This window comes from Tursiops truncatus, chromosome 14, assembly GCF_011762595.2.
Source record: "Tursiops truncatus isolate mTurTru1 chromosome 14, mTurTru1.mat.Y, whole genome shotgun sequence".
Taxonomy (NCBI): domain Eukaryota; kingdom Metazoa; phylum Chordata; class Mammalia; order Artiodactyla; family Delphinidae; genus Tursiops; species Tursiops truncatus.
In genome coordinates this window covers 54705260-54731283 of record NC_047047.1, presented here as the reverse complement: position 1 = coordinate 54731283, position 26024 = coordinate 54705260, and the positions used below count along the sequence as shown (strand labels likewise).

The 26024-nt window shown below is 38.0% G+C and overlaps 1 protein-coding gene across 8 annotated transcripts in view; it reads left to right on the top strand.

The window, feature by feature from the left end:
- EML4 (EMAP like 4) overlaps window positions 1-25276 on the top strand; it is a 153759-nt gene extending 128483 nt beyond the window's left edge. For all 8 annotated transcript variants that reach the window (XM_073791414.1, XM_073791415.1, XM_019942712.3 and 5 more), the window contains 6 exons: window positions 9837-9925; window positions 11325-11422; window positions 17769-17856; window positions 18339-18437; window positions 21418-21548; window positions 22463-25276. In XM_073791414.1, the coding sequence (XP_073647515.1) occupies window positions 9837-9925; window positions 11325-11422; window positions 17769-17856; window positions 18339-18437; window positions 21418-21548; window positions 22463-22936 (979 nt within the window). In that variant the 3' untranslated portion in view covers window positions 22937-25276. The remainder of the gene's footprint in view (window positions 1-9836; window positions 9926-11324; window positions 11423-17768; window positions 17857-18338; window positions 18438-21417; window positions 21549-22462) is intronic.
- The last annotated feature ends 748 nt before the right edge of the window (window positions 25277-26024 follow it).

The window sequence follows — 26024 nt, the reverse complement described above, 5'->3', positions numbered from 1 at the left end:
ATATAGTTCCAAAGCTTGTCTCTTTCCACTACTCCACCAGTACTCTTTGAGATGTACTTATGGTGTTTGTAGCATTACTTAGAAATATTATAAGGAAAGTTTATCTTTGAAGGTTAAATCACTGGCTGACATAGTATTTTAAAAGCATTTACTGTGTATAAGAAGGAGTTAAACACCAAGTGGAGTAGTAAGGGTTAGAAGGACTTGAATCATTAAGACTCACCACTTCATTGGATGAATGTGCAATATATACATACACATAAATACAGTTTGCCCCAATTTGTAATTAAATTGCAATGAAGTTACTTTCTAACATTTAGTGTTACTGTGAAGTCATCATTAGCAAGCTTAACAGGAAAAGTCACTTACTTTAAGTGACTTAAGCTAAAGCTAAGCCAATTGTTTCCTCTTGGCGTTGCGAGTAGAAAGCACCTTATGAATGAAAGTGATATGATAACTAAATAAAAAGTGGAAAAAAAAATCCTTTCTGGTGTGGAGTTGAGGATTATTTAAAATCTAGGGGAGATGTAGTTATCAGTGTTCATTTTATACTTAATTCCTGTCTTTGGTTTCACATCTGGTTAGTCTGTTGTTTCTTAGAGAACTTTCTCCTTTATTATTTTTTACATGGATCTGTGAATATGTGGCTGTACTGTCTAAAACAGAAAATTCCTCAATGTAGCCATTCAGATTATTATCACTGACCCTAAGCCTAAAAAAAGTCACACTTAGGGCAAGGATTTTTGTTGTTGTCAGTTTAATACAACACGTGTCCAAATTGTTCATGATCCAGAAAAGCTGACTAGCAAAATGTTTAAAGATGTCTTCATGTCCATATGTAGAAATCTTCTACTTCTTGTAGTCAAGAAGTAAGGGCTTCCCTGGTGGCGCAGTGGTTAAGAATCTGCCTGCCAATGCAGGGGACACGGGTTTGAGCCCTGGTCCAAGAAAATCCCACGTGCCGCGGAGCAGCTAAGCCCATGCGTCACAACTACTGAGCCTGTGCTCTAGAGCCCACGAGCCAGAACTACTGAGCCCACGTGCCACAGCTACTGAAGCCCATGTGCGTAGAGCCCGTGCTCCGCAACAAGAGAAGCCACCACAGTGAGAAGCCTGCCCACCGCAACGAAGAGTAGCCCCTGCTCGCTGCAACTAGAGAAAGCCCGCATGCAGCAATGAAGACCCAATGCAGCCAAAAATAAATGAATAAATAAATTAGTTTTAAAAAAAGAATTAAAAAGAAGTAAGCACAAGTATGAATAAATTATCACAGTGATTTAAAAAAATATCATTTTAAAAGAATATGTTACTAATATTTCTAAGAGAAGAAAATTCAATGCATGGCCCTAAGTGGACATAGTACTTCCTTAACATTGCTAATCCTCATATAGTAAGGAGTCTTTTTAACAGCTTTATTGAGATATCATTCATATATCATAAAATTCACCCATTTACAGTATACAATTCAGTAGTTTTTAAGACGTTCACAGAGTTGTGCAGCCTTCATCACAAGCTCAATTTCAGAACACTGTCATTAACCCAAAAAGAATTCCTGTACCCGTTAGCAGTCACTCCTCATTGCTCCCACCCACTTCCAGCCCTGAGTAACTGATCTACTTTCTGTTTCTATAGGTTTGCCTATTCTGCACCTTTCATATAAATAGAATTATATAATATGTGGTCATTTGTGACTAGTTTCTTTCACTTAACCTAATGTTTTGAAGGTTCATCCATGTTGTATAGCATGTGTCAGCATTTCATTCCCTTTGTCACCAAATATTCCATTGTGTGGATATACTTCAAATAACCACTTGAGTTATAGTCATACATAAGTTTTTGTATGGACATACGTCTTCAGTTCTCTTGGGTATATACCAAGGAGTAGAGTTAACTATGTTTAACATGTTGAGGAGCTTCCAAATTGTTTTCCACAACAGCTACACAATTTTACAATTCTACCAGTAAAGTATGAGGGTTCCAATTTCTCCACATCGTCGCCAACCCTTGTTATTGCCTGTGTTTTGATTATAGCCATCCTAGTGGCTGTGAAGCACTTTTTCATTGTGGTTTTGATTTGCATTTCTCTGATGGCTAATGCTGTTGAGTATCTTTTTTATGTGTTTATTGGCCACTTGTGTAGCCTCTTTAGAGAAATGTCTATTCATATCCTGTGCTCATGTTCGAATTGATTTGTTTTTTTATTGTTGAGTTGTAAGAGCTCTTTATATATTCTGGATACAGTACCTCATCAGGTAACATGATTTGCAAATATTTTCTCTCATTCCAAGGGTTGTCTTTTCACTTTCTTGATGGTAATATTTGTTGCACTGAAGTTTTAAATAAAAATTACATAATTTATATAAATTTACTATATAAAAATATAGTCCCATTTATCTATTCTTCCTCTGTCTTTCGGTCTTCAGGATTTATTCCTATGGTTTTTTTCTAAGAATTTTATAGTTTTAACTCTTACCTTTAAGTCTGTGATTCATTTTGAGTTCATCTTTGTATATGATGTGAGCTAATCTTTGTATAGATATCCAGCGTCATTCTTTTGCACGTGGATATCCAGTTGTTACAACACTATTTGTTGAAAAGACTTTTCTTTCTGCACTGAATCATATTGACACCCTTGTCAAAAATCAATTGACCATAAACATATAGGTTTCTATCTGGACTCTCAGTTATATTCCATTGATCTCTCTGTCCATCCTATGCCAGTACCACAGTCTTGATTATTATAGCCTTGCAGTACGTTTTGAAATCGGGAAATGTGAGTCCTCCAACTTTGTTCTTTTTCAAAGCAGTTTTAGCTATTCAGGATCCCTTGAATTCTACATGAATTTTAAGATCAACGTGTCAATTTCTACAACAAAGCCAGCTGGCATTTTGATAAGGATTGTTTTTTCTCTTTATAGATCAATTTGGGAATGTCACTATTTTAACAGTTTAATAAGCCTTCCAATTTATGAACAGGAGATGTTTTACATTTATTTAGGTCTCCAGTTTTTTTCAAAGATGTTTTTAGGGTACAAATTTGCACATTTGTTAAATTACACCTAAGTATTTCATTTTTTTGGTGCCATTTTAAATGAAATTGCATTTCCATTTCCAGAATATTCATTGCTGGTATATGTAAATACAACTACCTTTTATATATTGATCTTTTATCTTGCACCTTTGCTGACCTATTTTCTTAGTAATAGTTTTTTTAGTGGATTCCTCAGGGTTTTCTGCATACAAGATCATGTAATCTGCAAATATAGTTTTCTTCCTTTCCAGTCTGAATTGTTTTTTCTTTTTCTTGCCTAATTGTCCTGACTAGAACCTCCAGTATAATATTGAATAGAAATGGCAAGAGTGGTCATCCTGATCTTGTTCTCTATTTTAGAGGGAAAGCATTCAGCCTTTCACCATTAAGTATAATGTTAGTTGTGGGTTTTTCATAGATGCCCTTTATCCTATTGACAAATTTTCTTTCTGTTGTTGAGAATTTCTAATCATGAAAGAGTGTTGGGTTTTTCAGCTGCCTTTTCCAGTCTATTGAAATAACATGGTTTTTGTCCTTTATTAATATGGAGTATTACATTAATTGATTTTCAAATGTCTAATCAACCTTGTGTTCCAGACATAAATCCTACCTGGTCATGGCATAGAATTCTTTTTATATATTACTGGATTCAGTATGTTAGTATTTTGTTGAAGATTTTTTTCATCTATATTGTTGAGGTACATTGGTCTGTAGTTTTCTTGTGATGTCTTTGGTTTTGCCAGGGTAATACTGGCACTTCAATAAGGCTTTAAATAAGACCTGATATCTCCTAAACCGAAATGAAGCCTTAAAGCATACAAATGGATAAAAATTAGTATATACTGGTAATTGTTAATCATTAGTTATCGAAATTTTAGATTTGTTGAACCATTGACTATATAAGCCATTTAATTAATAAATTGCACTTAGGCATACCACACATTTTCAAATATAACATTCTCCCATTTTTTTAAATTTGTGTTTCTTGATGGAATTTAAAGTTCTTCATGAAGCTCACAATACATGTGAACCTGAGCCGTTATGAATTTGAAAGTTTATAATCTCTGAATTATTGGTAAAATACATTCTGCTTGATTTTTCCAAGACCCCAATTAATCATCCTTTCCCTTTTTTAAATAAATATTTATATATGTATATATTAATTTATTTATTTTTTGGCTGCATTGGGTCTTCGTTGCTGCACATGGGCTTTCTCTAGTTGCGGCGAACGGGGGCTACTCTTTGTTGCGGTGCGCGGGCTTCTCATTGCTTTGGCTTCTCTTATTGTGGAGCACGGGCTTCAGTAGCTGTAGCATGCGGGCTCTAGAGCACAGGCTCAGTAGTTGTGGTGCACGGGCTTAGTTGCCCCCTGGCATGTGGGATCTTCCCGGACCAGGGATCGAACCCGTGTCCCCTGCATTGGCAGGCAGATTCTCAACCACTGCGCCACCAGGGAAGTCCCTCCCTTCCTTTTTTTTGAAACTAGTTTCTCAAAAGGCGCTTTAATCTTTATACCACTTGCAGGCCTTAGAGAAACCACAAATATATTTGCCATCCCATCAGGATGTCAGGTGTCAGCTCAGACAAAATTCCCCAAGCAGTTTGCACAGAACTTTACTCTTTTCCTCGTTGGACCCATTTCTATTTCTAAACCACTATTCTAATACACTATTTAAGAAAGGAGTTTTTGCCATAGTCATTTTATAGGCTGGTAAATGGAGGTGAGACACCCAGAGGTAGGGAAATCAATAGACTTGAAATGATGGTAGGGAGAATAAAAAGCAAAGATTAAAGTTCAAATTGTTTCAAAGAAAGAAATCCGTGGACTTGAGTCAGTATATAAAACATACTATATATAACCATACTGGAATGGAAAGGGGAGAGGGCAGACTGAGAGAGGTGACTTCAAAAGAGACCCCAAAGTTTCTGATCTATAGTGACAGCTTTGACAAGGAAGAGCAAGCTGGGAAAATGCACCTGGTGAGCAGAAAGGTAAAAAATTAGATTTAGTTTTCGATGTGGAATTACAGAACGTTAGACCTGGAGAGACTTAAGTGATCCAGCTCTACTCATCATTTTTTTTTGAATTTTTTATACAATTTTTAAAGGTTAGTTTTGATGATGACTGTAACCTTGGCAAACCAGCAATGTAGCTGAAGTACTGTTACCAAATTCTACTGTTGACTAGAAAGGTTCTGAGTGTAAGAAATGCTCCTTTAGCTCAGAAGGGAGATGTTAAAGACATATTAGCACTAGCTGAGACTTTATTCTTAGACATAATTAAAAGAGAAAACTTCTAATTAGAAAAGAATAGCTTGTTTCCCTCTGTAATTTGATGTTGCTGAACTTGGCCCATCGGTACTCCAGAGCTCATTTCCCAGGGTGTACAGTGTCTTTGAACTCTATCAGCATGAATCTCCTTGAGTTCTGCCTTGTTATAATTCCAGTTCGGAGTCACTCTGTGCTCCTACAAGTTGTAAAGCACTAGATGCAGTGAGTGGCACAAAGAAATATTATATAAGACATGGTCTTACCCAAATAGCTTATAACCTAATTAGATACTACATAAAAAGATATAGAGCATGTCATATCAGTAGTTTACTTGCATAAACAGGCAGTAATGCTTGAAGATCAACAGAGAAATTACTGTGAGCCTGAGTGGTCAGAGAACACTTCACAGAGGAGGTGGAATTGGTCCTGCCTTGACAGAGTTCTGAGATTTTGAAGAAGCAGTGAAGAGTTAGGAGCTTATATCAAGCAGGAGGAATGGATTGAGCAAACACAAGAAACTATGAGCTAACTGGACTAGAACATTCCTAAAGGCCTCTTGATTGCTAAACAGTGGAATCCAAACTTGTTTAGCCTGGCCCTTAAAGCCCATTAAAAATCTTTCCCCTCACCATTCCAGCGAGAATGGTTAAGTCGTTGTCCTTCAGGTACACCTCAGCCCTTTTTGTAGTTTCTTACCTATCCCTCTCCACCTATTTATATCCCACCTCTCCTTGCCACATTTGATGTGATGAAATCCAAGACCACCCACATCCTCAGTGATTGCTCCCTGCTCTGAAACCTCATAATCCTTAACTTGTGTCATTCATTTTACTTTAAACTATTTACCACTTTACGAACTCACTCCGTCTCCCCGGTTGGGTTATAAACGCCAATTCTGCCTCCTTTGCTGACTTCTTTCTTCTCTAGATCCTGAATGTTAGTGTAGCTCAGGCAGAGAGAGCACTTTCCATGGGATCACACCCTTCCCTGGTGTGATGTAGTGAAAAGCCCAAGGGCTAGAAGCTCTATCCTGGCTCTGCCACTAACTAGTTGGTTGATGACTGGCCAAGCGTTTTGACATCATGGGATTTCAGTGTTCTTATTTGTAAAATAAGAGGGTTGAATTGGGCTTGAATTGGGCTTTTCTTTCCCCTGACTTTGACTTTATGTTTTTCCGATTATAAAAGCCACATTCCTATTCTTATAAGGAGAAGCTTCATAAAAGCAGTTGGGAAAAAGTTATAAACCTGCCACCCAGAGGATACACTTTATATTATGATGAATATTTTTTAACTCCTATTATGAACACATATATATTCATTTAGGGACTGTAAAGTATGATACTTTCCAGCTCTGAAATCTTATGATTCTCTTTTTGCCACTAAAGAAATCAGTAAGTGTCTTTTTTAAAAAGTCATCTAGTTAATGGTGGTACTGTGTATGGGTACTTGACTCACACGTCAGATTAGTTTAAATATATGGCCAAAGATTTCCCATCTCTGATGCTGAGCAATGACATTTAGAAAGATTCTTTAAGTCCTTTAGGCCCTATAGAGCCCCGTAATGATTGCAAATTACCTTAAAGCAGAAGCTTGGTTTCAATGTGTATAATCTAGACTAGAATGAGAATGCAGGTGAGCACAGTGAAAACTTAATATTTATTTCTAGAAAATTCCCTTTGCTAAAGGATTTGTAATCCTCTCCATACTTCTGTTAAGGATAGAGGTCCTGAGCCAGAAAGTCTTTTCTGAAGGTAGAACGTAATTCATGCAGTGAAAAGGGTGGGAGCTTTAAAATTATTGCTGGGGATCCATATGGAAGTTGTATACTTTTAACAGCAAAGTTATTATTACTAAAAATTCCTTGCCAAAAGTGGAAGAATTAATCTCTGATATGTAATTAAAGAAATAGAAAAAGTAGGTAGGGTTTTGTTGTTGGTTTTTTTTTTTCTTTTTTGAGAGCTGCCATCTCTAACCAGTAAATGACTCAGAGTTTTAGGTTTCTACATATTATACCAACAGACATTCTGGGTTTTTTCATTACTTTTTTTTGGCTGACTGTGCGGTGTGCAGGATCTTAGTTCCCCAACCAAGGATTGAACCCGTGCCCCCTGCAGTGGACGCACAGAGTCCTAACCACTGGACCTCCAGGGAATTCCTTTTTTTATTACTTTTAAAGGGAGTTTTCAAAGAGATAAAATTGTTTGCAGTTTCCATAGGAAGATTAAACTGAACTGGAAATAGTATCAGTTGAGGCTTCTCCAAAATAAAAATTGGTGATTTTAAATGCCTAAGAAAGTATAGTAAAGTTTCTATAAACTCATTAAAAACTTGAAACCTCATACCTACAGAGCGGTGCTGTGTCTCATTGTTCTTTAGGTATGTCTGTTCAGTCCAAGTTGGAATATTTTGTTTCCTTACTCTGAAAAGGTGGTTCACTTGGCATCAGCTTTGGCATTTCTTGGCTCTAGGAGTTCCATGGTGGCAGCCATAAAAATTGATTAATGAATTACATTCTCAGAAGAAACCTATAATCTGTGGATGCTGTCCAGTTGCAATAAGATATGTTCTTCATGCACCTTTTGAAGTGGAAATGATCAAACATTCAGCGCAGGGTTTCAAAGTGCCAATTTCCTGCTAATAATTGGCTTTTAATAAACTCAGGTATTCACAGATAGAAGCTATTTCTCTTACCTGAGTAGAAGACAGAATTTATGAATTAGGTTATCTACGTAGAAGTTTCAACCCATAACTCAAAAATTACTAATTCATTCATGAACATGTTTAATTAGAAAGGGATTTCAGTGATAGGTGAAGAGTCAGGATCCTTTAGTTTTTTATCTTCTACCTTGAATATACGAAGGCATGTTAAGCAACATCACTATTCTTTTTTTTTAATTCTTTTAAGCCCTTTACTGTCTCCTAAAATTTCTCTTTTATTTATTTATTTATTTATTTTTGGCTGTGTTGGGTCTTTGTTGCGGCAAGCGGGGGCTACTCTGCATTGCGGTGCGCAGGCTTCTCATTGTGGTGGCTTCTCTTGTTGTGGAGCACGGGCTCTAGGTGCACAGGCTTCAGTAGTTGTATCGCGTGGGCCAATAGTTGTGGCTCATGGACTTAGTTGCTCCGCAGCATGTGGGATCTTCCCGGACCAGGGCTCGAACCCGTGTCCCCTGCATTGGCAGGTGAATTCTTAACCACTGCGCCACCAGGGAAGCCCTAATACTTCTTTTTATCTGAAGGCATAGTGGTCTCTGTCCAGATATTATTTATAATGCTTCCAAATTAAAAGGAACTGTCGTTACGATTGCTGTTACTGAATTTAGTGGTGGAATTTTTCCATCTGAATAATTAGAAACAAAACTTGCTGCTCTTTTGTCCCATCCAGTTCCATGAGATTAAGACAGTGATTTTAATTTTCTGCTCCTGTTCCATTGTTGCCACCCCAACCACTTCTTCCTACACACTGCACTGCTGCCACATAATTCTTGCTAAACCTTTGCATTTGTCAGGTTCGAGACTTATCTTCTATTTGTTCATTTGTACATTCTATAAATATTTATTTTAGTGCCTGCTCTGAGCCAGGCAGTGCTCACCTCCAAACTCCTCCAACTAACTGTGTGTGCTGTCCATAACCTGCCCTCCTCTCCCTTATCTATCCTTTAGTTGTCCTTCCTAATTCCCAGTCTTTGCTTTGTACCCAGTATCTCACCATGCTCTTCTGAAGTACCATCTCTTCCTTCAGGTGCTCTTAGAACAGGGTTTGATAAGAGTCACTTATTCTGTAGTTGGATTTAAGTCATTGTTTTACCTGTTCAGAGGCTTTTTACATTTTGACTTTTCCTGTAAATGTGAATGAAGACGTGTTTTTCAAAGAACTTAGAGCTTGCATGTGCAGGGGGTACTGGAGAGGAGGAGTGCCCCCTGCTGGTCCCTTTGAACTCTCACCAAATGAATGGCCCTCTGCCTTTCCCTCCCACCATCATACTGTCCATGCTCCTTCCCACCTCCATGGCAGTGCAGCTGTCACTCCTCCTGCCTCAACTGCCTCTACTTCTTTCCCTCAACATTCAGCTCAACTCATATTCTACATCCTCCCCGAAGGTTTTTTTCTGTCTGCTATTCATTTCCCTTCTGTGAGTTCTTCTGCTGTATGTAGTCACCATCGGTGAGATTGGCGCTTAATCGTTGTTTTAATTGGCTCATTTCCTTTTTCCTGGCTCTAGTGTAATCTTCAAGGACACTGATAATCCTGTCATTTTCTATTTGGACAGTGCCTCGAAAAGAGACATCATCGGCATTCAGTGAATACCTAAATAGAAATGTGAACATGCCTAGGCCCGTATAAGTATATTTTTATTGTATCTCGCAACATTTTGCACTCATCCTTTGTTAGAAAAGGGAAACATGTCCAGCTTAAGGGCATTATTAGAATTTCTTTTTCTTTTAAAAGGAAGAAAAAGTCAGCAACCTTTTTTTTTTTCTATAAATGCTATAATATCTGAGAAAATTTTTGATTTTTTACTTCTTAACAGGTGGTTTGTTCTGGATGCAGAAACCAGAGATCTAGTTTCTATCCACACAGACGGGAATGAACAGCTCTCTGTGATGCGCTACTCATTAGGTAGGCAGATTTACTCCCACTCCTGGCATTTACAGCATTTCTCTGTAATTGCATATTTTCACTTCCAGTAAAGCTGACTACTTTTTTCTCTACTCTCTAGAGTTGTTAAGTATTGAATATGTTTCCCCCAACATTAGATTAAATTCTGCTGCAGGAAACTGCAAAAGATCTGCTAAAGTTAAACAACATTCTAAATCATCAAGCAAACATAAATTTAGAACAAACTGTTACAACTGCATTTGCAATTGAAAACAGAATACAGTGCAATCAAATCCCATTTTTTTGGAACTACAAATACTTAGAATTTTGAATAGGTACTGTATTAGGCTGAATGTTAATCTATTTAGCAACTTTTTCTTTGTATATAAGATAATAGAAAATAAATTATAATAATATTCAAAATATACAAATTTTATAGGCCCTTCAAGTTCTTTAAAATCTAGTTTGATTTTTACTGGTTACATAGTAATGATTGGTCTGTTAATTAGATAAAGTACTCAGCAACTCATGAATTTGATCAATTCGTTTAGCTACTTTGAATACTTCTTTTCATACTTTATTCAAAATGTTAATTAAGTTTCCATGATAGTCGGTTCCTTTTTCCCGCTATTAATATGGTTTTGATCCACATAATTCTTCCCTGGAGTTAGTTCGAGTGACATTTTCTTATATTCAAAAATATATTCCAGTAGTTGTTGGGTCAGTGTGGAGTCCAAATGATCTTTTTGATTTCTTCTGAGTCATTTCAGAGGAAGCTCAGAATGCTATTCTCTGTGTTGAACAAGGAAGGAAAAGTATTTGCTTCAAGCTCTAAGCTTGGCAAGAGTTGTCTTGAAGCAGAAAAGGTTTTCTGTCTTGGTTTGGCTTTTTTCAATGCTGTAATAGCAAATAACTACTGCAGATGTAGCATTTAAAACCCAAAGATCAAATGGACTTTATTGACCATCTGTTACGTGGTGAGTACAATGGTCCTTTGTGAGAGAATATGGTCCTTTCCCAAGAGAATGGACCCTGTAGTTGGAGAGATCACATGTCCTCAGCTGAAATGAGCAATTGTACACTCAGCTTGCCATATGAATACTGTATACTTAGACCCATAAAAGTAGGTTAACCTCCCTGGGGCCAGTCTGTCGCTAACTAGAAGGAGATGAGACTAAGGGAAGAGTCCAAGGCCCGTGAGCATTTCCAAGAAGGGATTGTGTACTCAACCAGATGACCATTTGGTTTTCAAGTATGTTTAGTGATGGAAGGAGTCATTCATTAAACACCAAAGAATAGTTAAGTTGATGAGATTTAACAACATTTGTAAAATACCATTTGGTGTAGGTCCAGTAAAGTGACAGTAAATAAACCTATCAGTGTATTTCTATATTCAACATTTTTTCCTGTTTCATTCCAGATGGCACCTTCCTGGCTGTGGGGTCTCATGACAACTTTATTTACCTCTATGTAGTCTCAGAAAATGGAAGAAAGTATAGCAGACATGGAAAGTGCACTGTAAGTAGTGAAGTCAATCTATAAAATTGTTGGAAAATTTTATTTCTGTAAAAAGAGAGTTAAATGTTTACATTGATGTATCACCTTTAAACTTAGCAGATTTAAAATTTAATCTCTATCTTTGAAACTGAAATTACCTGACAGTAGAATCTTGCAGTTCCCTGTATGCTCTAGAAAGGTTTCTCCTTTGATGAGAGTTTAATATTGTTACCTCTCTCTCTCTGACTACTAGTTTTAATGCAGTTTCTTAAATCAAAGCTATTTTCTTAGGAAATCCTTAGAAAACAATGCTTTTTTAAAATGGAGTGAGTCAGAAATGGAAGGGTATCTCTAACATTTTAATCTCAATGTCCCATGATCCTGCCCATCCTTGACACTCTGCAATTTCCTAGGTGACCTCTCTAGCACTAAACATAATTTCTATGGAGGTTTGTCTGTATTAAGAGAATTAATAGAAGCATATTTCCTTTAATTTACTGCATTTCTGATTGATTAGTTTATCATTTTAAGATGAAGATTAGATTCAATTCTAGACATAGTACTTATCTTATGGCAGGCAGTCTGCTAACTAGGGGAATGTTCTAGGCCCTGGGGATTTGCATAAGATTTGCTCATGGTCCTCAAAAAGTACGCATTCAAGCTGAGAACAGGATGAGAGAGGCAGGAAGTATAGCATAGTGGCTAAAGGGCATGAACTTGGGATCAGACTACCTGGATTTTAACTCTTGTTTCACCACCCACAAATGTGACCTTGGGCAAGTTATTTAAACCTTCTACTTCAGTCTTCTCATCTGTAAAGTGAAGATAGTAGTACTTTCTACTTCACTGGATTAAAACAAGTTAAGGCATATAAAATACTTACAATAGTGCTTGGCAAATAAAAAGTACTCAGTATATGTTAACTATGAATTTATAGAAAATGAGGTAGTTGGTATCTATGTTACCAGTCAATTTAGGATTAGCAAATTACTTGATGAATTAGTGGCACAGATCCTTTAACAGTCTTTTTTTTTTAATATTTATTTTATTTTTTATGGCTGCGTCAGGTCTTGGTTGCAGTGCGCGGGCTTCTCTCTAGTTGCGGTACGCGGGCTTCTCTCTAGTTGTGGTGCGCAGGCTTCTCTCTAGTTGTGGCACGTGGGCTCTGTAGTTACGGCACATGGGCTCTGTAGTTGTGGTACATGAGCTTAGTTGCCCCGCAGCATGTGAGATCTTAGTTCCCCTACCAGGGATTGAACCAGCATCCCCTGCATTGGAAGATGGATTCTTAACCACTGGACTACCAGGGAAATCCCCCTTTAACAGTCTTTATCACAAAAGAGTTTTAGGGGAATGAATAAAAGAATGAATTTTTAAAAGTATATACAAAAGTAAAACCCAGGCCATTTTCTATTCAGAGAAGAGACTTACTGCTTTTTTTTTGTTTATTTGCTTTTTGCTTTTTTGGGGGGGGATGGGGCGTATTTTGTACCATGTGCTAAAACCAGCCTATAAACTGATCTACAAGCAACTTTATAGTTTTATAATTTATCCAAAATATTTTCATTTACTTCGACAAAAATTATGAATCAATATCCATTAATTTATTTAAATACATCTTTTAATCGATTTATTATCTTAATACTTGGGAATAGTAGTATAATAGTGCCTCATTGTACAGCATGATCAAATGAAATATTCCACTGAAAGGAATTTTCAGATTACTTAAGTTTACCCTACCAGGCACCAAATTTTTCTTAATTATTTTTTACCCCAACCTTTTAAACAAGTCCATGTCTTAATAAACAGAGTATTATCAAATATAATTTAATCTTGTGGAATCATAAAATTTTACAGGTCACACTATAGCACTTAACTTAGATCTCATTTTACGGATGAAGAAACTGAGTTTCGGAGAAGATAAATGGCTTGTCCTTGGTCACATCTTGACATAGTGGCAGATCTGGGTCCTGAACCCTGTTCTCCTAACTCTTAGTAGAGCAGACTTCCCAAGGTACAAAAAGGCCTCAGATTTTTCAGTGTGTATATCAGTGTACTGTGCTTTCAGAGTACAGCAACTGATGCAGAAAGGAAAGAGCAGTGTTGGACATGGGATAATGAGACGACCTTGGAAGTGTTGAGAACTGCCAAGTTTATCAATTTGCCCTCTCCAGTTAGGCAGCTTTTATCTTTAGAGCATATGAAGTATTATTTTGAAATATCTTCAGGAACTGTTAAAGCTTATAGTACTCTTTGAGGCTATAATGAAAGGCTCAGCCACTCTGCTTTTCTAATTATCTTCTGTTCTGTGCTTTGCTTCCAGCTCTCACTTCTTGCTGTCTGCTTCCACCAGCTGGTCTTATAGTCTCATATTAACTCCTTTTATCTGTTGTCTGCTATGATACAGGACAGAAAAAACTGGGTTAATGCTGGCTCTGCTGCTTACTAGTTTGCAACTTTAGGCAAGTTAACTTCTCTGAGTCTTAATTTTATTATCTTAAAACTGGAGATTATAATAGTTCCTACTTTCATAGGATTGTTGTAAAGATTAAAATGTGGCAACTAGACCTACTCTCAGAGTTCCAAATACAAATGCTGTTTTCTCTTTTGTTTCCAATATTTCCTGTTACTAGTTAACATTTAAGTGACCCTATAGCTTCAGAAACATACTGGGCTTAGAACTTTAGGAAGTGTCCCTCTAATAAATTGTAACCAAGCAGTTGAAACTGTCCCTGAGTGCCAACATAATAGCTCTGTGTTTGACTCCAGTTCCTGTATACCTTTAACACTGCTACTCAAAGATCTTAGCCCAGGAGATGGAGTGTAATGAAGTTGTAGTGATATACTAAAAAAGCATTACAGAGTCTGTTAGAATACGCAAGAAGTGCTGGTAAAATAAGTGTTTTTTGGTCAGGATTTTGGTGAATGAAAATATATATAAGAAAGAGAAGAGTAAAAGACTTTTAAAACTGTCTACCTAGAAATCTCCAAGAAAATTACCCATAAAACTAATGCAGTACGTATTTCAATATTACCATAACAGTTAGGAATTATATTGCAATACTTGGTGGCTTCAACAAATGAGGGATGTGTTCCTATTTAAAAGAAGTCATCAGGGACTCAGGGTCCTTCTTTCTTTCTACTCCATCATCCTCAATAAGGTGCTGCTGGAATTCCAGTCATCCCATCTTAGTTCTAGGGGGACAGAGCAAGGGGGAAAAAGACACTCTTCCTCCTAAGTCGATTTTTAAAGTTTTCCTGGAAGCCCCACTCAGTGACTTCTGCCACCCATAGCTGCAAAAGAGATTAGGAAATAACAGTGTTTTAGCTGGGCACTTAAGAGCATGTGGAATGGATAAACTATGCTCTACAAATCTACAGTCTAAAGATTGGATTGGACAGGCTACACTCTACAGTCCACACTCTAAAGGTCAGCTTTCTCTCACACCAGCAAAGCACGTCAAAAATGTGATGGGAAAAAAATCCTAATTGCAGTAGTAACAAAAACTGTGATGCTTTGAGAATAGACTTAGCAAGAAAAGCACAGGAAGCTATGTGAAACATGGCTGAAACACAAACTAAGAAATGAAAAAATAGACATATTTCTAGAAGAAAAGACTTCATAAACATGTCTGTTCTCTACAAACTATTCTCTAAATTTGATGCACAATATTTATGAGCTTGATAAAATGGTTCTAAAGTTCATCTGAAATTTTCCTCATACCACGAAACTATCACAGTTGGCTGGGAATAGGCAGATAGACTAATGGAACAGAAAAGAGAGTCCAAAAGCAAATCTCTGTTTATGTGGAAGTTTAGGTATTTCAAATCAGTAGAGAGACAGTGGACTCTTCTCAGCCTGCATCACAGCTACTAACCACAACTTTGTTTACGAAATTAAATACAATTCAGTTTCCTGGGAGCACTGGCCACATTTTGAGTACTCAGAAGCCACAGGTGGCTAGTTACTTCTGCATTGGACTGTGCAGATACACAGTTTCATCACTGCAGAAAGGTCCATTGGATGTCACTACCCTAGAGGGTGAGGGGACACCTGGATACCTACTTAGGAAAAAAGTTAGTCCCCTAACTGAAGGCCTCTGGTACTTGTTTGAAAACTCCTCAGGTAATATTAATATACAGCCATGGTTGCAAACCACTGATGCAGATGACAACCTTCCATGTGATTAACAAAGATTCAGCTGAGATATTTCTTATTTTTCCAGAGTTATTCTTAGGCACCATCACTTGTGATTGTTATTGTGGTTACACCATTCAGCTGCTTAAAGGCAGTGATGAAAGTATCAGCTTAAGAGTACTCTGTTTCTGTTCAGCGAGGTGTACTTTTTGCTCCCAACTGTGTCTGTGCCTGTGGGGTGACGTTTGAGGGTGTTTTCCCCCAAGTCTTGTATGTGCCTTGCGTGGCCTAAGAGTTGGGTGAGACAAGGGTCCTCTGAGGTGGTCTGGGAAGGCAGCACCATAGACTCCCGACAGACAGTTGCATCTACTCTTTTCTTTGCTTCTTTATTGGACTCCACATCAGCGAAAAAATACTCACTTCGTTTTCCAATATAAATTGATAACTTTCCCGAAGGTCTTTTCTAAATTTGGGGGCTTTTCCTGCTCGAGTTCTCTTTGAGAATCCTTTATATTGACTTACCATCTAAATATGCTGTGTCCAACACAGATGTGAATTACACGCATGTTATGTATCCACACGTTGCCTTTGATGCTTTTCTAAATAATACTATTAAAGTATTTTCACAAAGGTTCAAACACTTTGACATGATTAATCTGGTTAAATCCTTCATTCATGTAGCACCAGTTTTCTTATCTTAGAAGCCTGGCTTCTCTGGATTCCAGAGCCAGGCATCAGATCCATGAACACTATGGAAAAGATCTGTGTGAACCCCACCCTCCTGCCATATTCAGAAAATACCCAAGAACCACATGTGTCTTTCTGGCATTGAAATTGATTTCTTGTTAAGTTGGGAGGTCTCCCACATGCCTCGCAAGTGACTCCCAACCTGTTTGCTGACATACCAGCTAATCTCCAGGGACTTCAGAAAGCTTCACAGGTCTCAAATTCACATAATTTAAATTCATTTAAATGTATAAATGTGGGTATTTGCCATGCAGCACTTTTGTGGAGATATAGCTCCAGAGAGGTTTTAGGTTATGTCATTTGGCTTCAGAAGGCTACTGGAATAATTAAAATGCTTTGTGAAAATCACTGAAAACTACACCTAAGGTATTTTGAATTTATTAACTTTAAAAATAAAAACCATGGGCTTCCTTGGTGGCGCAGTGGTTGAGAGTCCACCTGCCGATGCAGGGGACACGGGTTCGTGCCCCGGTCCGGGAAGATCCCACGTGCCGCGGAGCGGCTGGGCCCGTGAGCCATGGCCGCTGAGCCTGCGCGTCCAGAGCCTGTGCTCCGCAACGGGAGAGGCCACAGCGGTGAGAGGCCCGCGTACCGCAAAAAAAAAAAAAAAAAAAAAAAAACCATGTGAGCAGAAAGCTAGTAATTCAAAATGTACAATTGAAATTAAATGTTTTAATACAGAGTGTAGGAGATAAAAGTGATTTTTGAGGCTCTGTCAGCTTTGGTGTAAACTGTAAGACCTGTGTGATTTATCTGCAGTTTATTGGAAATAATCAAATGCTTACATGTGAAGCCAACAAAATATGGCATTTGGTAATTTTTTTGTTTGAATTCCTGGTGTTAGTAAAAACCTAGGCAGAAAAAGATCACTGTCTTCTTGTTTAAGGAGTCAGATGATTATTGGATCCAGCTGTTTGGAGGGAGTGTGATGTTGGATAACTTTTCCCAAAAAATATTCTTTGGAGATAGGAGTTTTTTTAGACCTCCATGTGCCATGGGTACTGAAGCAGCAGCCCAGGAAAACTGTACTCTTTTTGTACACAACATGGAACCAATACTTCATTATCAAAAAGGAAGTCACTCTAATTAGGGACATTAGTGACTTGAAATAAGGCCTGAGGTTGTGGTATCTGTTTCAGTGTCTTTTAAGAGGCTGTCTTTCTTGGAAGTGTAGCACAGGTAGTACTTGGTGCTGGTATCAAAATGGAGAGACCAGCAGGATACTCCCAGGTTCCAAGTGCCTACCATTTCCACTGTGGTCAGATCTCTTCAGTTCCACAGTTCTAGCTCCCAAGAAGATAGTGTGAAAAAGAACCAAAGACCTGTTCTGAGCCCTGTTCAGTTCCAGAGGCCGTGGTACTGCTCTCTCTACTTCAGGAATTCCCAGTGAATGGCTACTCAGAAGACAGTACTGGCTACTATGAGACTATTTATCATTCAGAACTCTAAACGCTTTCTAATAGTTGATGTGTTACTTCCTAGGGACATTCCAGCTATATCACACACCTTGACTGGTCTCCAGACAACAAGTACATAATGTCTAACTCGGGAGACTATGAGATTCTGTACTGTAAGTATGAATGATTACATACGGCTGAGATGTGTCTGTCAGGGGCAGTAAAGAGCAGGCTGCATGGACTCTGAATTGTGCAGCCACTGCACACTGGCCCCTCTAACCTGAAGAAGCATGTGCTACTTGGAGCTGGCTAAGGAATGAGAATCTCAAAGTAATGAGTTCACTTGAATGTCATGAGAAATTATTCAGGGGGACTGATCCTGCTCTGAATGGTTCTGTATTTAACAACTTTTCCTGGAGGCAGGAAGGAGTACAATGGATGGGCATTTACGCATTTTAAAGACAAAACAACTTCAGTGGGAAACAGTTTATAGTTCTATAAACCGTGTTAAACACTTTCTTTTCAAGTGTGTCTTAACATTTTCAGTGTATGGATTATAAATACAAGTAAACGTGGCTAGTTTGAGTCAAGATGCATTTTCAAATACATTTGTACACTAGCACTGTGATTATACTTCCTGTTTCTAAATTTAAAGGGGACATTCCAAATGGCTGCAAACTAATCAGGAATCGATCAGATTGTAAGGACATCGATTGGACAACATACACCTGTGTGCTAGGCTTTCAAGTCTTTGGTAAGGACATTGCACTTGATGGGAAAAGGCGATTTGTGGTGTTTTTATGTATAATACTTAAATTTCTAAATGAAAAATAGTCTACATGTGTTTTTTCAATTTATTTTTGAAGTATAGTTGAATTTCAATGTTGTGTTAATTTCTGCTGTACAGCAAAGTGATTCAGTTATACATACATATACATACTTTTTCATATTCTTTTCCATTATGGTTTATCACAGGACATTGAATATAGTTCCCTGTGCTATAGGACCTTGTAGTTTATCCATTCTGTATATACCAGTTTGCATCTGCTAACCCTAAACTCCCAATCCAACCCTCCCCCACCCTCCTCCCCCTTGGCAACCACCAGTCTGTTCTCTATGTCCCTCATTCTGTTTCTTTTTTTTTTTAATAGAGATGCAGAGTGTATTTTTTTTAAATATCTTTATTGGAGTATAACTGCTTTACAATGGTGTGTTAGTTTCTGCTGTATAACAAAGTGAATCAGTTATACATATACATATATCCCCATATCTCCTCCCTCTTGCATCTCCCTCCCACCCTCCCTATCCCACCCCTCCAGGCGGTCACAAAGCACGGAGCTGATCTCCCTGTGCTATGCGGCTGCTTCCCACTAGCTATCTACCTTATGTTTGGTAGTGTATATATGTCCATGCCACTCTCTCACTTCTGTTTCATAGATAAGTTCATTTGTGTCATATTTTAGATTCCACATATAAGTGATATTATATAGTATGTCTTTCTGACTCACTTCACTTAGTACTCTTTAGTGTTATCACTATTAATGCACAGTTCAGAGAAGCTGAATGTATTTACGATTGAACCAATATGAGGTTTATTCTCTGCAGAATTCAGCAGACTTTTGGTCCCCAATAAATATGAAAGACAATTAAAAAGGAAAGGCATTTACATAATAGTATAGATTGCCTTTCACAATTTTTTCCTGCAAGTGAAAATTGAAGCTTTCAAATTTGTAAAGGCATTTTCAAAATAACAGCTTTATTGAGATACCATTCACATACCATATAATTCACCTGTTTAAAGTGCACAATTTGGTGGGTTTAGCATATTCATAGGATTGTGCACCCATCTTCACCATCTGATTTTAGAACATTTTCATTACTCCAAAAAGAAACTCTGCCCATTAGCAGTCACTCTCTCCCTCCTCCTTCCACAACCTCCCAGCAACCACTGATCTTCTTTCTTTTTCTAATGATTTGCATATTCAGGACAGTTCATATAAATGGAATCATGTACTATGTGATCCATCGAAACTGACGTCTTTCCTTTAGCACAGGTGTTGAAGGTTCATCATGTTATAGCATGTATCAGTACTTCATTTTACGGCTGAATAACATCCCTTTGTATGGCTATACCACATTCGGTTCATCATCAGTTGATGGACACTTAAGTTGTTTCCACTTTTTATTATAAATAATGCTGCTGTGAACAGTTTTCATGTAGACATGTTTTCATTCTCTTGGGTTATACCTAGGAGTGGAATTGCAGGGTCAAATGGTAACTGTGTTTAACCTTTTGAGGAACTGCCAGACTGTTTTCCTAAGTGACTGCACCATTTACACTGCCACCAGCAGTGTACGAGGGTTCTGTTTCTCCACATCATTGTCAACAGTTGTTATTCTTTTGCATGTGGGTGTTCAATTATCCCAGTACCATACTGACATATAAAGGCATTTTCAGTAGACATTATTTAAAGATAAAATGTGGAGATCATTCCTAACCTCATGTTTTGGACATTTCTAGAAATCTGTCCTTTGACGGTTTTCTCAGTCTTTGCCAATCTGTAGGAATTCTTCTGAGAAAGTTAGGATTAAAAAGAGATGTTATACTCTAATTAGAATATTGGATATGGATGTGGCACCAGTACCTAAAGCAATTCCCAAAATATTAGATATTTTTCCATTAACAGTGTATCTCTGCCTTCTGAAAAGTTGGACTCTCTCCTGCACTCTGATGGTAGATCTGAAAATTTCTTTATGCTGTGTGCATTAGAAAAATAATCCATTATGGGTACTTGTTCTAAATACAACTGCTACTGAGATGAAGAAGCCTACCAGGCTTGGAAGAAATTGAAACAAAATAACCCTGACTAGTCCGTAAACAAATTCATTATTCTGGGTGAAGCTGAAGCAGTGGCCAATAGCTAGTAACTTGCCTTGTTATTTTAGTGAAACAATATTTAATTTACTTATTAAGAGATGTCAGTCAAGAAGTGTTTCATCTTTAGTGAATTTACAAAAAAGAAAATTGTTCTCTAGAGCAGTACTGAACTACAGGAGGCCAGCATCTCAACTGTTATATATTGTATGTTTTTAGTCTAGTAGAGGTTTGTGCTGATTATGTTGAACATGATTACCAGTGCCTCATAATGATTCAGAATAATTAAATTTGCTGTGTCAACCTTTGGACATAAGTAATGGTTTATGGAGACTTCTATGGATAACATGATAGACTAGTGGATGGCCTATACATTTCCATTAAGAATCTCTATGAGGTGTTTTTTTTTAAATGCCTGCCTGAAAGGGAGCAGAGTCCACTTTGAAGAATTAGTGCTATGGCATTGTTTCTGCACTGTGCTACAGAAATAACTGAGAATTTCCCCTCCAACTGGAAACTTTAAACAGGAGGAGCTTATGGTCAAGGTGAGACGACCTAAAACTAAATTTATTAGCACCACCTGCTGGTTACTAGTGAGTATTTTGAGTCTTAAAGTTTAAAGTCTTAAATTTTCCATCTTGAGGTTATTTCAGTTTATTATTAGATTTTGGATAAAATTTCATCATTTGAATGAAGTATTGAGCCACTAAGAAATCTTTAAGGGACATTTAGCAGCTAAGAGTTTGAACACGGATGAAAATTAAGATTCTAAAATAAACACACGTAGCATGGCAGTTGTATTTTTCAGGCTAATTTTTCTATCCCCCCCCGCCGCCCCCACCATGTTTCCATATCAAAGGTGTCTGGCCAGAAGGATCTGATGGGACAGATATCAATGCACTGGTGCGATCCCACAATAGAAAGGTGATAGCTGTTGCTGATGACTTTTGCAAAGTCCACCTGTTTCAGTATCCCTGCTCCAAAGCAAAGGTAAAATCAACTTAATGAAAACTAGTGTTATAGGGCCTTTTGTTTGGGGATAATTTTTGTTTGGGAATATATTGTGTCAATGGTGGGAAAATATTCATAGGGTTACTAATTACTGTCTGTGATACTACAGTGCTTGTGGGGAGGGAATAGGGTCATCTGTAAGCATCCAAGCAGGCAGTGCTTGTCTTTTCCTTCCTCATTAAGGTAAAGGAGAAGACCGAGAAGCCACTTGATGATGTTTTATTCATTTTTGTTTATTGTCCTTTTTTTTTCATTTTGATACCTTGGTAGTTTTTTTGTTGTTTTTTTTTTTTTGCGGTACGCGGGCCTTACTGTTGTGGCCTCTCCTGTTGCGGAGCACAGGCTCCGGACGCGCAGGCTCAGTGGCCATGGCTCATGGGCCCAGCCGCTCCGCGGCATGTGGGATCTTCCCAGACCAGGGCACGAACCCGTGTCCCCTGCATCGGCAGGCGGACTCTCAACCACTGCGCCACCAGGGAAGCCCGATACCTTGGTAGTTTTAAATTTCTTCTAAACATATTAAAATATTTTATTTTTGGTACATGATCAACATTATGACTCCCAAATCGTCTCTAATCTTTCCAACCTAGTAAATTCTCCCCTAGCCGTCTCAGTAGAATAGTCACTAAACTCTTAACAAGTATGCAGAAGAGACATTTATTTTTTTTACAGTCTGAAAGTACAGCTGTCCAGTTACTTTGTTTCTCCCACATAAATAGGTATTAAAAAGAAAATTACTGCTAGCTTTATTCCTCAGAGTCAATGACTTGTGGTTTTGATCTGAATTACCTGTTTCACAAACTGAATGACCTCCCTAACCTAGTCACCTCCATTGCTGTAAGTAGGCATGTGAAGAATGAGTTTAATTTTCCTATCTGATTTATTTCATGTAGGCTCCCAGTCACAAGTACAGTGCCCACAGCAGCCATGTCACCAATGTCAGTTTTACTCATAATGACAGTCACCTGATTTCAACTGGTGGAAAAGACACGAGCATCATTCAGTGGAAACTTGTGGAAAAGTTATCTTTGCCTCAAAATGAGGTTGTAGCAGATACTGCGCTCACCAAAGCCCCCATCTCTTCCATTGAAAGTGTCATGCAGTCTGATGCTCCCACACCACCTCCTTCCCAGCCCTTAAATGAGACAGCTGAAGAAGAAAGCAGGATAAGCAGTTCTCCCACACTTCTGGAGAACAGCCTGGAACAGACTGTGGGGCCCAGCGAAGACCACAGTGAGGAGCAGAGTGAGGGGGGCAGCGAAGACCTCGGTGAGCCTGTTTATGAAGAGCCAGCCCATGAGATGAGTGATGAGCAGAGCGAAGGCGCTCTTCCCGGGGACCAGCAAGACCCTTCACCCCTATCCTAACACCAGGACTTCCGCGTGACTCACTTTTTTCCTCCAGCTGCATGATGTGGTCTTGTGATAAAGTTTCAGATAACAGGCCAGGAAGTGATGGAGAATCACTATTGACGGAGATTTTGGTTTCCACGTAATCTGTTTTCAATAGTCTTATCTTCCGTCTCTTAAATGCGGTCGACCTAAAGGTTCGGTTTGATGTGTGTTGAAAATTAACCAAACTTAATAGTAGGAAAAGACTGAAACATTAATTGTGTCTCGGAAATTACTGTGTACGTGAGTGGTATGATGTTAATACTGGAAACAAAAATAGCGGTTGTATAGATTTTAAATAAACCCCTCATTATCTGAGCAGGTTTTCTTCAGGAACAAGCAGAGGCATCACAAACACTGTTACTCATCTGCTGGCTCAGACTGTGCTACTTTTTTTTCCTGATGCTGAAAATCAGAAAAACAAAACAAAAACCAAAAAAAACCTTCTCTTACTGAGATTCCCTCCCACCCCAAATGTCTAGTGGAAATTTTTTAGTTAAAAACTTCATTAGTGCCATGAGCAGTGGTGTTGCCTTCTTAAATAATAACAACACCCTTTTCTTACGTAGCCAGCAGATGTCCAGATGTGCTTGTTAGTCTACCATGTAGGTGCTGCCTTTTCTAAGCCCCTTAATTTCCTGTGTGCAAATCTATTTTATCTTAGAACTAAGAAAGCAGTGGTTTGTTAAAGAGCTTTTAATGTATATTAAACCATTGATACTCCGAAATAATGGATTCCTCCAAGGATTCCTTTGCTGGCCTAAACATTTTCAAATGTTTGGCATTCAAGTGAATGAACAGAAGAAACCGCACGCCTATAAAATTACACTTGGCTAATCTTAGCTTAGCCTTCATCATAATTTGCTCCTTCAATAACAGAAATATTAATAAAGTTTAAATGATTGAATTGGTGCTTGAAATTCACTGGTTTAGGTGTAATTTTTATACAGATTATTGAGGGATAAAATACTCAACAAATGGCAAATTCTTTTTTATATAAGTGTGAATAATAGTCACAGGCATTTTTGATAAATTGCATACTAACAGACCTGCTATACACAGTGATCTTTCTCTGGTGGAGTTGCTGTAAGCCTTGCAGTTCTGATGTGGCTATCCTCTGCTGTTTGGGGGCAGTGCATGTGTTATTATGCATTGGATAGTTGTTTTTTTAAGTTTTGTCAGATGATTGTTTTTCTTAAGTATGTGTTTCCTATTTTCAAAATAATTACTGACAAATATGCATTTCCTATATATTTGTTTATACTTTGATTATAAAAAAAGACTGTTTTATTTTTTAACTTGCAATGTTTTGATATCTTTTTTTTTTTGGTTAGATCATGTTTAGAAACTTTGGATGAGTTCAAAAGTCTTAAGTATGCAAGTGTTTACGTGACTGTGCCATTCCAAAGTGCATCAGAACTGTCATTCCCTTCTACTGTCTTCTCAGGAGTAATACAAATCAGGTATTTCATCATCATTTGGTAATACACAAACTTCAGTGAACTCCCAAGGACACTCACGACATTTGTATTCACATGCTGTATGTAAGGGTGTGGGTATGTGTGAAGGGGTGAGTGTAGACACTCACTCTGTGTATCTCTATATAAGAAGATATGCACCACACTGAAAATACTCAGTGTGTTATCTCTGTGTATAGATATATGTCCATGTATTTCTCTTTCCTTTTGTTTACAACTGTTCAAAAAAAAAAAAAAACCTCAAAGTAGTTCTCTTCAGAAGAAGGGAGGTAGACTCCAAGCAACCCATCATTTTTCAGTATGTTTGTACATAATTATCAGAGAGCAGCAGTAGTATCAGGCATATATATTTGCCTATTAGCTATGGTGACTGAATCATCAGGTCAGCATGTGCTATATACCCTGCAAGAAAAATACTATGAGATGAACAAGTAATTCTAGGAGAAGAAAAAGCATTTCATTAAGTACCCGGGGGATACCACTCTCCATGATAAGCAGGGAGTTTATTTGGGGACATCAGTCACCTTTGGGGTTGCTGTGTACCATGAAATTTATATTCGTGATATCTTGGGTGGTAGTTTCCAAAGACACTACTAATACGCAGAAAGCGTTCCAGCTCTACTGCTGGCGACTACTGTTTAACAGTCAACTAAATCTGTGATAATGGTTGGAAGTGGGTGGGATTATGAAATTGTAGATGTTTTTAGAAAAACTTGTGAATGAAAATGAATCCAAGTGTTTCATGTGAAGATGTTGAGCCATTTCTATCATGCATTCCTGTCTTATGGCAGAAGATTTTGAAGATTAAAAAATAAAATGTTTCATTTGTCTCTCCAAATGTGTCTTGAGTCTTTTTTCATTTATGCTGCTAGTTTCCGTGACTGTCCAATCATCAGAAGACATGACAGTTCAGAAGGACACATTTATCAGTTGACCACTGCCACTGCTATGGATACAGCTATTCTGGAGTGACAGACTCCATCTCATAATGTTAGAGGAAATTACTTCTCATTTATGCTTCCATTTAATAGGGAATAGCTTTGTTTTAATTTATTTCATGTCTACACTCTCTCCAGTGTTTGTTAGGTAATCCTGGTGATCCTGGTTACCTGCCTGACCCGCCTCCACTGCCTGCCTCCCCGGTGTAGCCTGCCAGAAGCCCTTGAACTCAGCGTCCCGCTTTCGCCATCTCTCCCGTGTTGCTTAGTGACACATCCTCTGTACACCGCAACCATAAATTAGCTGCTACAAATTTTTCTTTATGAAGCATTAGACTAAGAGTATCCCATACATTCCCAGTTTTACAGTCATGGAAATGATGGGGTTTTCATCATCATCTTATTCATCCTTGTTAACTATGAATATATGTTCACAGCCACTCGCATATACTAACCTGTGAGATGCTGTCTTGGGGCAGGAATTCCTCTTTCAAGAATTCAGAGACAAAACAGCTGACAGACACCAGAACCAACCCACTAAACAATATGATTTTTCTTCTTAATAAAAAAGGAGATCCAAAAAAGGAACCTCTATGGGGAAATAATGATGAATTAGATCTTGGACATATTGAGGTGTTTGTTAGTGTA